General features: G+C 39.3%; 1 protein-coding gene and 1 pseudogene across 4 annotated transcripts in view; one reads left to right on the forward strand and one right to left on the reverse strand.

Moving 5' to 3' along the window:
* Window positions 1-3,033: 3,033 nt before the first annotated feature.
* On the reverse strand, window positions 3,034-4,505 carry LOC137981784 (uncharacterized; annotated as a pseudogene).
* A 2,206-nt stretch (window positions 4,506-6,711) lies between these two features.
* LOC137982550 (uncharacterized) overlaps window positions 6,712-12,500 on the forward strand; it is a 6,214-nt gene continuing 425 nt past the window's right edge. Inside the window, exons 1-7 of one of the 4 annotated variants that reach the window (XM_068829667.1) lie at window positions 6,712-9,840; window positions 10,696-10,990; window positions 11,194-11,280; window positions 11,431-11,514; window positions 11,617-11,649; window positions 11,951-12,023; window positions 12,339-12,500. The exon at window positions 12,339-12,500 is cut by the window's right edge and continues 425 nt beyond it. In XM_068829667.1, the coding sequence (XP_068685768.1) occupies window positions 10,956-10,990; window positions 11,194-11,280; window positions 11,431-11,514; window positions 11,617-11,649; window positions 11,951-12,023; window positions 12,339-12,470 (444 nt within the window). In that variant the 5' untranslated portion in view covers window positions 6,712-9,840; window positions 10,696-10,955 and the 3' untranslated portion in view covers window positions 12,471-12,500. The other 3 variants (XM_068829666.1, XM_068829665.1, XR_011118739.1) reach the window with 3 other exon arrangements.

Raw genomic sequence — 12,500 nt, forward strand, 5'->3', positions numbered from 1 at the left:
CATTCAAGAAAACGCTTATCTGCAGACAAATACACCAGTACCGAAGAAGGGTAGAATTGTAATTTTTTTTTTCAACCATGCCAGCAGTGACGCTCGCGATTCTGTACAAGACATGAAATAGAAAAAAAATCGAATTTTTTTGGCAACCTTTTGCAATACTTGTCTTTAGAGCGAGAAGGCCACATTCAATCAATTTAACATCAATTGAATAATCAGCGCCTTTGAAATGAGAAAAGAAAAGAGTGTATGTCATTTCTGGAGTTTTTGTTTATACGCCTTGACCTGTACAGTTCACGAAATGATTGCAAAGATGTTGTTCAATTTACTTTCTAACCCGAAATCGAAGAAAATCGTTTGCTGCAGTTTATTTAAGTATTGAAATGAAATGTCATTTCTGGACTATTTAAACACCTAGGTTGACGAAAATTAGCTGTGATTCTACCACTCTTCATTACAACCTACCTTTTTCCTATGGTTTACATTTCGAACAAAACGTGCTAGTTGCGCGATTTAAAAGAGGGTTCGGTTTTCGTCCCTTTTTAAAACGAAAATCTACAATATTGTAGCCTACCAAAATTATTAAGATGCTGGTTAAGGAGTTGAGATTTCGGTTGATTCTACAGGGGCATAAACGTAACGTAAGAACCGTGCGTGTCTGGTCTTCTCGAGACAGAGGTGAGAGATGATTTCCTGCAGACTGGAACGCCTAAATTGCTCTGTTGTAAACATGGCCGTTCACAGCATCAGTGAAATCGTCTCTCTGGCCTTTCTGTGGACGAATTCCAGGACCTACCGATACTATTTGAGCAAGTTTTCAAAGCTAAAAACTTCAATCGATGCTGTATTTTGTCGGTAGGACTGGGTGGCTCCACGCTCATAAGGAAATCTATGAAATGAGAATCGGGGTTCTTCCTTTGTCATGGAACGGCCAAATTACCCAGAATTCCTTTTGGGCATGAAGGAGGCAAGCGGAGACTGGTCCTCATCAAATGAGGAAAAAGTAGCGAGAAGAAGATTTCTAGGCGGATACTGTTAACAAAGACTGTTAACGTAGACTGTTAAAGTAGTTAACGTAGTTAACGTAGGGGCCGACATATCCCTCCCTCAATGCCGTACCGGGAGGCGAGGTCGGTAGCAGAAAGCAGCGAAGGGCCAACTGCGTCCAAAAGCGATCGCACGGGCCGAAGTCACGGGATGACTCGGGCCTAGCTCTATGGAAGATAGAGTTGTTCCTAGCGCTGTTGTTAATGGTGCCGTTAGTGGTCCTGTCGTCACTAATGAACCTTTGGTCGTTTGTTAGTGATATAGAAAGTACTGTAATTAAAGAGAGTAAAACAAATGTTAGTGCTGTTGTTGAAAGTGAATTGCTTGATCATGGTAATGATCTGCGAAGTAATGACACTGAAAATGGAAAATTTAATGTACTTGGGAATGATGTGAGTAATAGTTTGCAAAATGGTGTTAATGAGAATGAGAAAATTCCTGCTGATGATAATGATGCTGTAGTTAGTGACTTGACGTTAGTGATGATGCTAAGGGTATTGAAAAGAGAAAACAAAAACTCCGTACCGATAGTGAAGATAATATTAACGAAGGTTCCGCTAAAATTGGTAATATTTCTCCTGAGTTTGAGTCTGATCTGTCTTGTCAAGCCGGCTCTCCAACGCTCTCTCCTTCTGTGCTTTCTGGGGTTGTGGGGTTGGTGGCCGAGCCAGGTGCGTGCTGTTAACGTAGACTTTTTATCATAGCAAATTCGGCCTGGCCTTTCGTAATTTCTTGTGAAAGAAACGGTATAATGTAAATAAGAGAGTAATGAGATTTATATTTGCGATTACCTGTCCTCTTACGTACCACTTAAGTCAAACTCTACATCTCTATGCAATAAGCGCATTCAAAATTTCCTCATATTATTGTATAAAAGTAGTTAAAGAAAGAAAAGGCTTGTCCTGCATATATGAAAAATACGTTTTCTCTCCCGTTCTCTTCTTACGCATGATCTTCGTGGAAATTACATTCTGTCCCTCAATAAACCTAGAACAACCAGTTATGGTCCTAGTTCTTTTTCTTACGTATTAGCTAAGTACATTGCGAAATGCGCTACCTGATTTTTCCCGTACCACTGAATTTACTGGTTTTAAACTAATCCAGGGCCGCGACTTTTCGTTTTGATTAATATATCTTTAAGTATTATTTAATATTTAGTTATGTATCTGTATATATTATGTATGTTAGCTGTAATGTCTCGAAGATATTATTCTGAAATTCGAGATGAAATAAAGTTTTATGCATGCATGTAAGTTACCTTCGGCAGGGCGCATGCGTGCACTTCGTAATCTGCGACTCCAGTGCTTACCATATGACAGGTGAAATGACTTTTCTCTTGAATATATAAGCCATAGAAATGTTACGTTAAAATGTAATGAGAAGGGCGGTTTGGAGCTGTGAGTAGGCATGGGATTTGTCTCATATGGTTTAGGGGCCGACATATCCCTCCCTCAATGCCGTACCGGGAGGCGAGGTCGGTAGCAGAAAGCAGCGAAGGGCCAACTGCGTCCAAAAGCGATCGCACGGGCCGAAATCCCGGGGTGACTCGTTTGGTACGACGCTCCAGCGCCACGTCTGGAGGTACTGCATATTTTTCTCGTCTCGTCTTCAAACATTCCGTCCGCGCATGCGTGCGTAAATATTCAGCCTCTCCGATACCTACAATACTAGACATATTTAGTTGGAACACTTAGCGAATGGTCAGAATCATCGTGTTACAAGATCATAGCTTATACCACATCCCCCTTCCCCCAATTCAATGTTGTGTGAGAATTTTTCGGGCGACTAGTAGTATTTGCGGAAATCAACATTGGAGGAAGGGGGAAACGGGGATGGGTGTTCCAACAAATGTGACGAGTATTGTAGATCTCTAAGAATAGCTGCCCCATTCCGAACCGATGCGGCGATCAAGTCCCATCTGGAGGAGTGAATAGTAGAACTATCCTTCCTCTCGAAGAATCGAGCGTTTTCGAAGACTGATTCGTTGTCCTATTCAGGGGTCGACCAATCGTTATTTTCTTCTTTTTCAGGCGAGGACACGGATTTTTCTAAATTTCTTGATCGGAGATCCATTTCTAACTCAGATCCCTTCTCGCCATAAAGTGATTTCAAATATTCGTGCGCTTTGGACACCACCTCTCGGGATCTTTGCTTTTGATACTGCACTCTCGCCACAACATAACTATGCTTCTGATCCTCGGGGATCGCGCCAACTACTAAGTTTCTTGGAGCTGGCCTTCTCCACTATTTGTCTGTAACGAGTAGGGTGAACGTATTTTCCGATCGCGTCAAACACCAATTTGCTCATCAGCTCGCCGAGTTTGCTGTGTTGGCCGCCATTTCTTGTGACTAAGACGTAGTCACAAGTTGGTTTTAGGTTAGGGCGAATGTGGTCGATGTAGTCATCTAACACCTGCATGCTCGTGCCGGTAAGGAAAAGAAAGTCTAAGCCATATTTTAATTTCCTGCTGTTTAAAACATTTTCTTATCGACAAATCCATCGTTGTTCTTTGCTGAGCGCACCATTTCAACAGTTAAATACTGGTAGGTCATTGGGCGTGATCCTTGTCCCCCTCGATAAACCGACTTACTGCAAGTAATTTTCCAGCAAAGAACAACTCCAATGGAGATACTGTACCCGGTTTATCCTTGCATGCTTTGAGAACGTTCTCGTAGCGTGGCAAGTAGCGCTTAACAACCTCCAGAAGCTCTTCTAGTGTGGCCCAATGTCCCTTGGATTCTAAGGTGTCTATGTCGAGTTCATTTGTCCACTGCAATCGCATCATTTTTTAAACTTTTTTAAGGACTTTTTTCAGATAGGTTTCTGTAGACAACAAACCCCTCAACACAACCTCGGATGCCCCGTTTACTTTCCTGAAATCCATCAGTTCGGCAATGGCGTCTAAATAACCAATGCGCCCTGCGTGCCCAAGTTTCCATTCGTCCTGCATTGTATCAACAAATTTGAAGAGTAGATTAGGTGAGCACAAACTAAAGTCAATTATATCCAGAGAAAGTTCTTCTTCGTCCTCGCAACAGAATTTTAGAAACTTAAGACATTTGCTAACGATTTCTTGCGCTTGTCGGTCACTCTTGCATCCTTCACCACTCCCTGTTAGCCAAGACAGAAGTTCTTCCACGATTACACTTGAGCGATCAAATGTAGGTACAGATCTTGCTGTGAGGGTTGGACTTGTGTCGTTTTCTTCCTTTTTGGGACTCGTTTCTTCTTGATTGGGGACGTGTTGGGGTTTTTCATCAAAATAAATGAACCAGCCGTGTTTTCTCTTAACGTGTTTTCTGCAACCTCTTTGAGACACAAATCCATCATGGTTAAAATCTTTCACTGGACAATGAAACAAACCATCTAAATCGTCTTCTTCCAAGTGAAGCCTCTTCGGTTTTGGAGATGCACTTGGAACTTTTGACCAATTTGTCTCTGTAATTCTTCGTTTGCTCATTTTGAATCTGGAAATCAACGTTTACGTACCCGCGACTTCGAATTTTAAGTATGTTTCTTGGCGGTTTGTGGACCAATCAGTTGGGGTTTTTGCGCTACCTGCCTCGACTTGCCTATTTTCGAATGCTTTTTTTTTTTGAAAACAAAAAAAAAAAAAAAGGAACAATAAATCTTGGACACCTTGCTAATTGTTCAGAATCAAACCATCTATCCGATTTATTCAAATTCGCCCAGGCCTGCCTAAACACGCCAAGATAGCTAGTCATAAAGACCAGAGAGTATTTTTCAACAAAAACAGAAAAAAAGAAAACGTTTAAGAAATATAAAATCGGAACTTCTCGTGGCCTACAAGGGAACTGTGTTCCTAATTAACGTATAAAGGACCAGTATGATTCGGAACAATGGTGTTCCTTAGTAACACTAATGGGAACTGATAGAAGTTATCTATCGGAATAGCTGTTACCATGGAAATCATGGAAACGAAGTAATTTCATTTGCATGCTAGCTTCAAGACACCTGCGACAAGATGTCGCGCAAATATAAGTTATATCAGGCCAAATTTTTGGGTGTCATTAATTTTGGGTAACGTATATGATAATGGTGATAATGATAATAATGATGATGATGATGATGATGATGTAATCGTGTTTTTGCCAGTTCTGCACCTAACATACCAGCAACTACAGCAACCAGCAATAAAATTACAACACCGACTAAACTATACAATTCAATAAATACAATTTAATAATAAATATTACGCCGTCAATTTAGATGAATGCAGCCTCGTGCAAATACAACAAAAGCCTGCTATTGGGTGAAAAACCTGCTGGAAACAAGCCTTTGATTGACCACTAATATAGTTAACTAGTATACTCTCTCCTAACGGACTCCTGTATAAAATAATTCAAGGGATCAGTTCGAAAGTCAGCTTAAATTATTTTTCCTACAGAGCTGAACATCAGCACAATGCATTAGAGGAGAGATCATTTTCTGGTGGACCTTATTACTTACGGATAGTTTTTGCTATGATTAAAGAGGAGTGGTGAGAGGCAACTTAGGACAGCCCAACACACCCCTCCCCGCGTACAGTTCTTGCCAAATATTATCTCCGACAGTCTGAAGCATCTGACCATCATCCTCTCGTTTGAATAGTCAATCCAGGTTTCTAAATAAGAATGTATTGTCCATCAAACTTTAACCCTTATTCTTTTGGCTCATTGAGCCGCCGAACCAGCTAGTCTACAACACGTGCTGACGTTCTTTCCCGTCGAAATTAAACTAAGGTAATTTGTGTACTACTGAGACTTACCTTAAACCACGGCAGTTGTTTTCGTAAGGGTTTCCTTAGCAATTAAATGTAGAAACAATTCTTCAGATTGGCGACTTTTTCGGATCGGTAAAAAATGATTAATAATTTTTTGCATAAATTACATGCAGCGAACTACACTATAATGAATATTCAAAGACGCACGCTTTTTGTGACGAGCCAATGCAGATGAAGAACGTGCAAAGGAATCAAGCGAGATCAATAAAAATGTGTTAGCACCCCTTTGAATTTAATTCAAAATCAAAAAATTTTCTATGACAAAGTCTTTTACCCGAAACGTTTAAACTAAGGCAGCTTATGATAGCATCTTACTTTTTATCAAGGACTTAGGAAATCCACCGTCCAAGCAATGTAAAAAGCAAGTCCCGGGTTCAGTATTAAAGAACTGAAATCATAATAACTGAGATAAAAAGCATCGATAAATTTAACCTTAGTGACGTAAAATCTAAGTTAAAGCAAGGAAAAGAAAAGAGAACTGCAGGATTTCCTGTTGAGAGAAACTGGTACATACCCGATCAATTAATAATATGGTAACCCACCGATGCGAGAAATCTTGGTTTTATAGCCAAAATGCCATCAACCGTCCGTACATACTTACGTACGTACGTACGTCCACCCCTCCATGTATGCCAATGTGATCAGTATCATGCTAGTTTACAGCACACATCTTTGATATTGGACATCTATCTTTTATCACGTGACCATATCCCAGGCTCAAGCTTAGAGCTCATCAAGGTCAACTCTTTTTTTTTAAGGTGACCGCTGACCAGGTACTGGTTTTCGATTGGATTGCAGGCTCAACCCAGGTTAACTCACCTGAACGTAAACGAGGCTTCATTTTTCGCGCGCTTTCTGTGGCTCGACGCGGCTACACCGCCATACTACATCAACGAAAGTTCTTACACAGTCAATGCTTTTCGTGTTCAGGTGGCAAACGGTTTGGAAGATGTTGTCATTCTGCATTTTTTGCTGGTTTCAATCCAGTTTCACATGTCATTATATCTGTGGTCCACACTGGTGGCTACGAAGTTATTCAAGTCAAGCGTTGGCGGGATGTAAACTTAAAGATGAGTGTTTATTTTTAATTTGCTTAGAGCTGCGTTTTTCTCTGTATCGCAATTTATAGCATATCTTTAGAAGCTCCGGTAAGGTTGCATGATGCCTGGAGGACCCATGTCTAGAACAGAAACGAAAGGAGAGCGAAAGAGAACGACAACGACAAAACAGAATACCAGTAATAGCTCATACTTGGCGGAAGAAGTTACTCCACAAATTCTTTCCTTGGGCACTAGAACGTGAGTGCCCTTTAATTTTCCTTTTCCCGCGAATTTTTTTTTTTCATTCTTCGGACTCAAAATAATATTTCTCGCTTCGTATTGCATCGTTTTAGTCCAAATGAACGCTTAAAATAAAGTTCATTTGACAATCTGCCAGCAGATATTTTGTTGCAGTTTAATACCTTCTGTAAAAATTTGCATACTAGCGCTTGTCAAATGTAAACATTCTAGAGCACATAAAATACAACCGAAAATGTTTCACTTTCTCTTCGTCGAATTCTTTTGCAAAACACAGCAATTTTTCGTCCGAAGGAAAGTTTTTCCTAAATTCATTAGCAATCACCATTCCAAGTTTTAGAGAAACTGATCTACCATATCGGCAAATATTTTACGATTTTTTTTAGCGAAGGCGATGAAAGCGTAATCTAATTATGGGCAGATTTGGGCAACCTTGGGCCACGCAATAGACGCTTCCAGTCGGTCATAAATATTTTTTCATAAAAAGTCCCCGAATTGAGAAATATTCCATCAGAAGACAACAACATCATTATAAAAGCTTATTCTACGCAAAAAGTACGTTTTGGAAGTAATTTGGAAGGTGGGAAAGACGTTTCTGGCCCATGGTTTCATAACGCCACGTGGAGACAAATTTCATTACAAAACTTTTGAGACGCTCACCTTTATTTCACATGAATATCCCTTACAGTTTGCCATAAAAACAATCCAAATGTCTTCGCTTGACTATAACGAAGCTTTCTGTGTAATTTTTTTGTCGTTTAGACTAAAATTCCTTGTTTTCTTGCCCTTCGAGTTGCCCTCGGGTTGGACGGCCATGGAAGGCAATTTTTGCAAGATCATAGAATGATGTCATAGCAACCGATTTCGATAAACGCTGGCCAGTGATTGGCTACTTGTATAAACTTTCATTTGTTCTAAAATAGCGCGAGTGCGTGACTAGAAAGAGTGTAGTCGTAAGAGTGGTTTAATCGGTTCTTCCTTAATCGAATTTTTATCGACAACTGGAATTAAATAACAATTATCAGTATTCTTTTGGACATATAGAAAAAGTTGATTTGTTTGTTTGTTTTGCTCTAAATGCGAGCGAACAAGTGCTTTTTTAATCGGTTTGCCCAACTGGTTTTCGTTGTGCCTCGACAGTGACAAGAGAATTTTGCTCTTACGTTATAAACACGTATTCGCAATGAGTACTCGTAAATAAATTGTTTAAAGCACCCTAACGTTATTTAAGTGTTGGAGCAGATCGTGTTTGAAGTTCGTCGTTTCTTGGTTGCATTGCCGTATTTTGCCGATTCTTGTACCAAGTCAACCTGGCGTGTTTCAATGAAATACATCAAAATGTGAATGATCTTGTTTTCAGAAATAAAGTGGAATAAAGTACATCAGTAAAACTCTTCTTTGACCATGAACTTTATGGCTTCTAATTTTAGCGTCATTCCTATTCGCTGGCTATTGACAGTTGACTCTGAAATGGCATTTTTTCCTTTTCCATTCGCTCGCTGAGGGTATGCTTGGTTTTTTTTTAAATTCATGCGGTTCAAGAAAAAAATTATTGCCAAACTGGTGAATTGCAAAGTACATCGCACTCATCGTTTCGTGATTCATGCGATATCGGTTTTTAGCGTAAAATTTACTGTGGAATTCACTAGTTAAGCAATGAATATTTCTATAGAAGAAAGCAAAGGAAATGCATGATTTAATTATTAAAGCAGCAACCGGAAACATCAAAACGCGGACAATTCGACAACTTTTATTTTCAGAGGTAAGAATAAATAACCAAGGAGCTCCGCTTTTAGGCTTAGCTATATATTAGATATTTCTGACACTTTTCTATTGGTAACAAATTAAAGCCTGGATTTCTGTCCTCGGAGACAAATTACATTTCATCCATACGGAAAAAAAATCTCAGCTTTTTTTTCCTTTTTCAAAATTTGTCACACGCATTGCCATTTCTCGGAAGCTTTTTTGTAAATATACTATTGAAAAACGAAGGCAGTAGAAAGGCAGTGTAAAGCTCTTTTTCTCGTGACACTACAGATCGATTTTGTACTTTAAATTGGCGTTGCCAAGCGACGCAATTTTGTCCGAAAAATCCCTCGCATATCCTTTGCTGAAGAAAAGAATTGGGAGCACTCGTCATTTTGGCCGGTTTTTGCCAGCAGGAAAGTTAGCTACTTTTGAAGCAGATAATATAGGTCCCTCCGGGTAGAATTCTACCGCTTGTATCACCGATCACCGATGGGGGCAATTTTGAGCACAAGCAATGTCACTTTCGCCCCATGTACGGGGATCCAAGACTGACTCTTGATTCCACTCCGTGAATTACGCACTTTGTCATTGGAACTTGGATTCCGGATTCCTTAAGCTGTATTCTGGAGGCCCAAGATTCCGTATTCCACTAGCAAAAATTTCCCGGATTCCCTTACATGGGTCGAAATGCTTTGCTAGACAAAATCACCTTTTGAGCGTCAGCGTTCACGTTTAGTGTCACGTGACTTTTGATGTAAACAAAGCTTGAAAGTTCGGACATTCGAGCAGACCGGACATAAGGACATATAGTGAGATGGAGTGGTGAAATGTACATAAACGTCGTAAAATGTCGGTCTCTTTTTTTGCGTGGGACTTTCAAATGATGCAACGGAGACACTGTTAGGATTTGGCGGGGGACTTAATAGTTTTACACTCCTATTTCGACAGGATTTAAACTTACGGGGGTGAGTTTCATAGGGCTTGCCCACATTCGATTTCTGATACTACATTGAGAGCACCACCACAAAGCAATGGCAATGTGATGACTGGTATTTACACAAGGCAGGGTTCATAACTCAAACTGCAAGAGAGTCTTCACCCGGCAAGAAGCACTTGAGAAAAATAGTGCTGAAAATGCCACAAAGTTGGTACAAGCCATAGAATCAGTACAGACATCCCTACACTTTCATAAGCAGAAAACAATGGAACCACAAAATGCCAGAGAGTGGGGGCTATTTCATGAAGAGAGTGCTCGCAATGCATATAAGCGGGTTGCAAGCCATACCCACCACAAACTGGAATTGATTGCTAAGGGCTTTTTGATTTCAAAGTCAAAGGCATTCCTTGGAGCTAGTGTGGATAATATTCAAAAATGCCAGTGTTCTAAAGGTTGGCCAAACACTGTCGTAGAATATAAATGCCCCTGGAAACACAGAGATCTCCACCCAAAAGAAGCTTCCCTAACCCCAGAAATTGGTGGCATCAGAAATGGTGATGGCTTTGCTTTGAAATCAACTTCAAAATACTATTTCCAAGTTCAGCTTCAAATGTTTGTTAGTGGGCTGAAACTTTGTCAGTTTGTTGTGTGGACGAAGCAAGGAATCTTCTCTGTTGAGGTACCCTATGACGTAACCTTCATTTCAAATGTGTGTGCCAAACTAGAGAGGTTTTGGATAGGTCAGGTCCTCCCCTTCCTGATGACTGTTCTTAGACTATCTGGGCCAGTATTGCCAGGTTGTACGTATTATAAATATTTGCATCATTATCTTGTCAGTGGATTTATCCAGTTGTTTATTTACATCTTGGGGATTTTCTTACAGATTCATCACTAGGGGCACACGAATCACAAGATGTAGAGGCCATAAACTCTTCAGACGTCCCCAGTGCGTTTCAGAGGACCATCTCTGAAGCAGATGGCAAAACATGCCAATTCAACATCTTTCCTTCTAAACTAGAATGCCATGAAATTATCGATTTGTTATCCTCTCAGCACAGTACCCCTGCCACACCTTCAGAGAGTTTGCTACTTTCTGGGTTAGAGATATACAAGGAGGACGTGGAAACCGTTCAACCAGATTTTATGATAACTGACACAAAAGTTATGTTTTTGTTCAAGTAAGTAATTTTTGTTCAAGTAAGTAATGTGACATTTCATAAAAGTTAATTATATTTATTTTGTTCAACACTATCAAGTAAGTATGGTCAATAACAGCTGATGAATGATAAATTGCTTGCATAATTACATAATTATACTTCCTACTTTTAATGTATTAATTAAAAGCCAGTATGAATAAGAACAAGTTGGTATTTGGTTTCAGGCAACTACTCCAGTGTTATCCTATTGTCAGTACATTTTTCAATACCACTTTATGTGGGGAGCAGGATGTTAATCAAACAACCTCCAGGTAATAATAATAATAGTTCAAACAGTACTTGGAATGAATACTTAATGCTGGTATGATAACGATGACTACTTTATTTGTATGGAGCAACACACATTTCTTATGCAATGGGTTAAAACTGTTCATGAATCACACTTTGACAATTTCTTTTAGAAATGTTCGCCAGAAATCAGAAGAGAAGTTTTTTCAGGGAAATCTCCTGAACAGTGGATATGTGATTATTAAAATCAACAGAAGGTCAGAAATACTGTTCCTTAATTGTAATAAGAATAAAACTTTAGTTATCCTGACAGCTACAATGAAGAAACTGACTGAGATATTAAGTTTTATTATTTTCAGTTTGCATTGGGTCGTCGCTGTATTGACCCCATGGTGAGCATTCTTAGCATATAACTTAATTAAGAAAATAATTTCACTGTTTGTACCTGCAGTATATCTTATTCACTGGGGTTTACACTTAAAAAGAGAAATGTTGATTCGTGTCAAGGCGCCTACTGATAATGGACTCCTTGACATGGGATATCAATACAAGGCATGCCGAAATAGACAATATCAACAGGTACGTACAACAGTGTAATAATTATTACTGTCAGCTAGTGGATACGATAACATAAAATAGTAAATTGTTACTGATATCACGTTTTTGCTAACCATTGTATTTTTTTTTTAATAGCTTCTTGGATCACCTAAGTGCTGCTAGTGCTATACCCTCCAAGACAAGCCAACGGACACCACATGTGCTTAAGGTAATGAAAATGTTGGATCAAAATATCACTGTTACTACTGTTTGCTTGTAGATCTAGATCTGCTAATTGAGAATTAAAGTCTGAAATTTAAAAATGAATCATGCTCCTAACATTGCCCATGTCATGACATTTCCAGGTACTACAACAGTTGGCAGGAAGCAACAAATGTGGATTTCAGATGTTCATGTTATTGACCAATTTTTACTGGTACATTTGGAGAAAAATTGATGTAAAATGTAAATAAATTTCTAGAGTAATTTTTTTGATTTCTCTAGACATGTAATCATGGAATTCATGTCGTACTAAATCCCATAGGATCTGACAGAGTATGAAAGTGATCCAAATGGATATTTCAAGGTCGAACATCTGTGGTTTGACCCTGGAGATGCTGAAACGAAGAGAACATTAACAGGAACTTTCCTAGAGGCTTTATTTGTAAAGAAATGAACACTTTAAGAAATGGCCAATGCAGTATTT

Source organism: Montipora foliosa, chromosome 13 (genome assembly GCF_036669935.1).
Source record: "Montipora foliosa isolate CH-2021 chromosome 13, ASM3666993v2, whole genome shotgun sequence".
Classification (NCBI taxonomy): Eukaryota; Metazoa; Cnidaria; class Anthozoa; order Scleractinia; family Acroporidae; genus Montipora; species Montipora foliosa.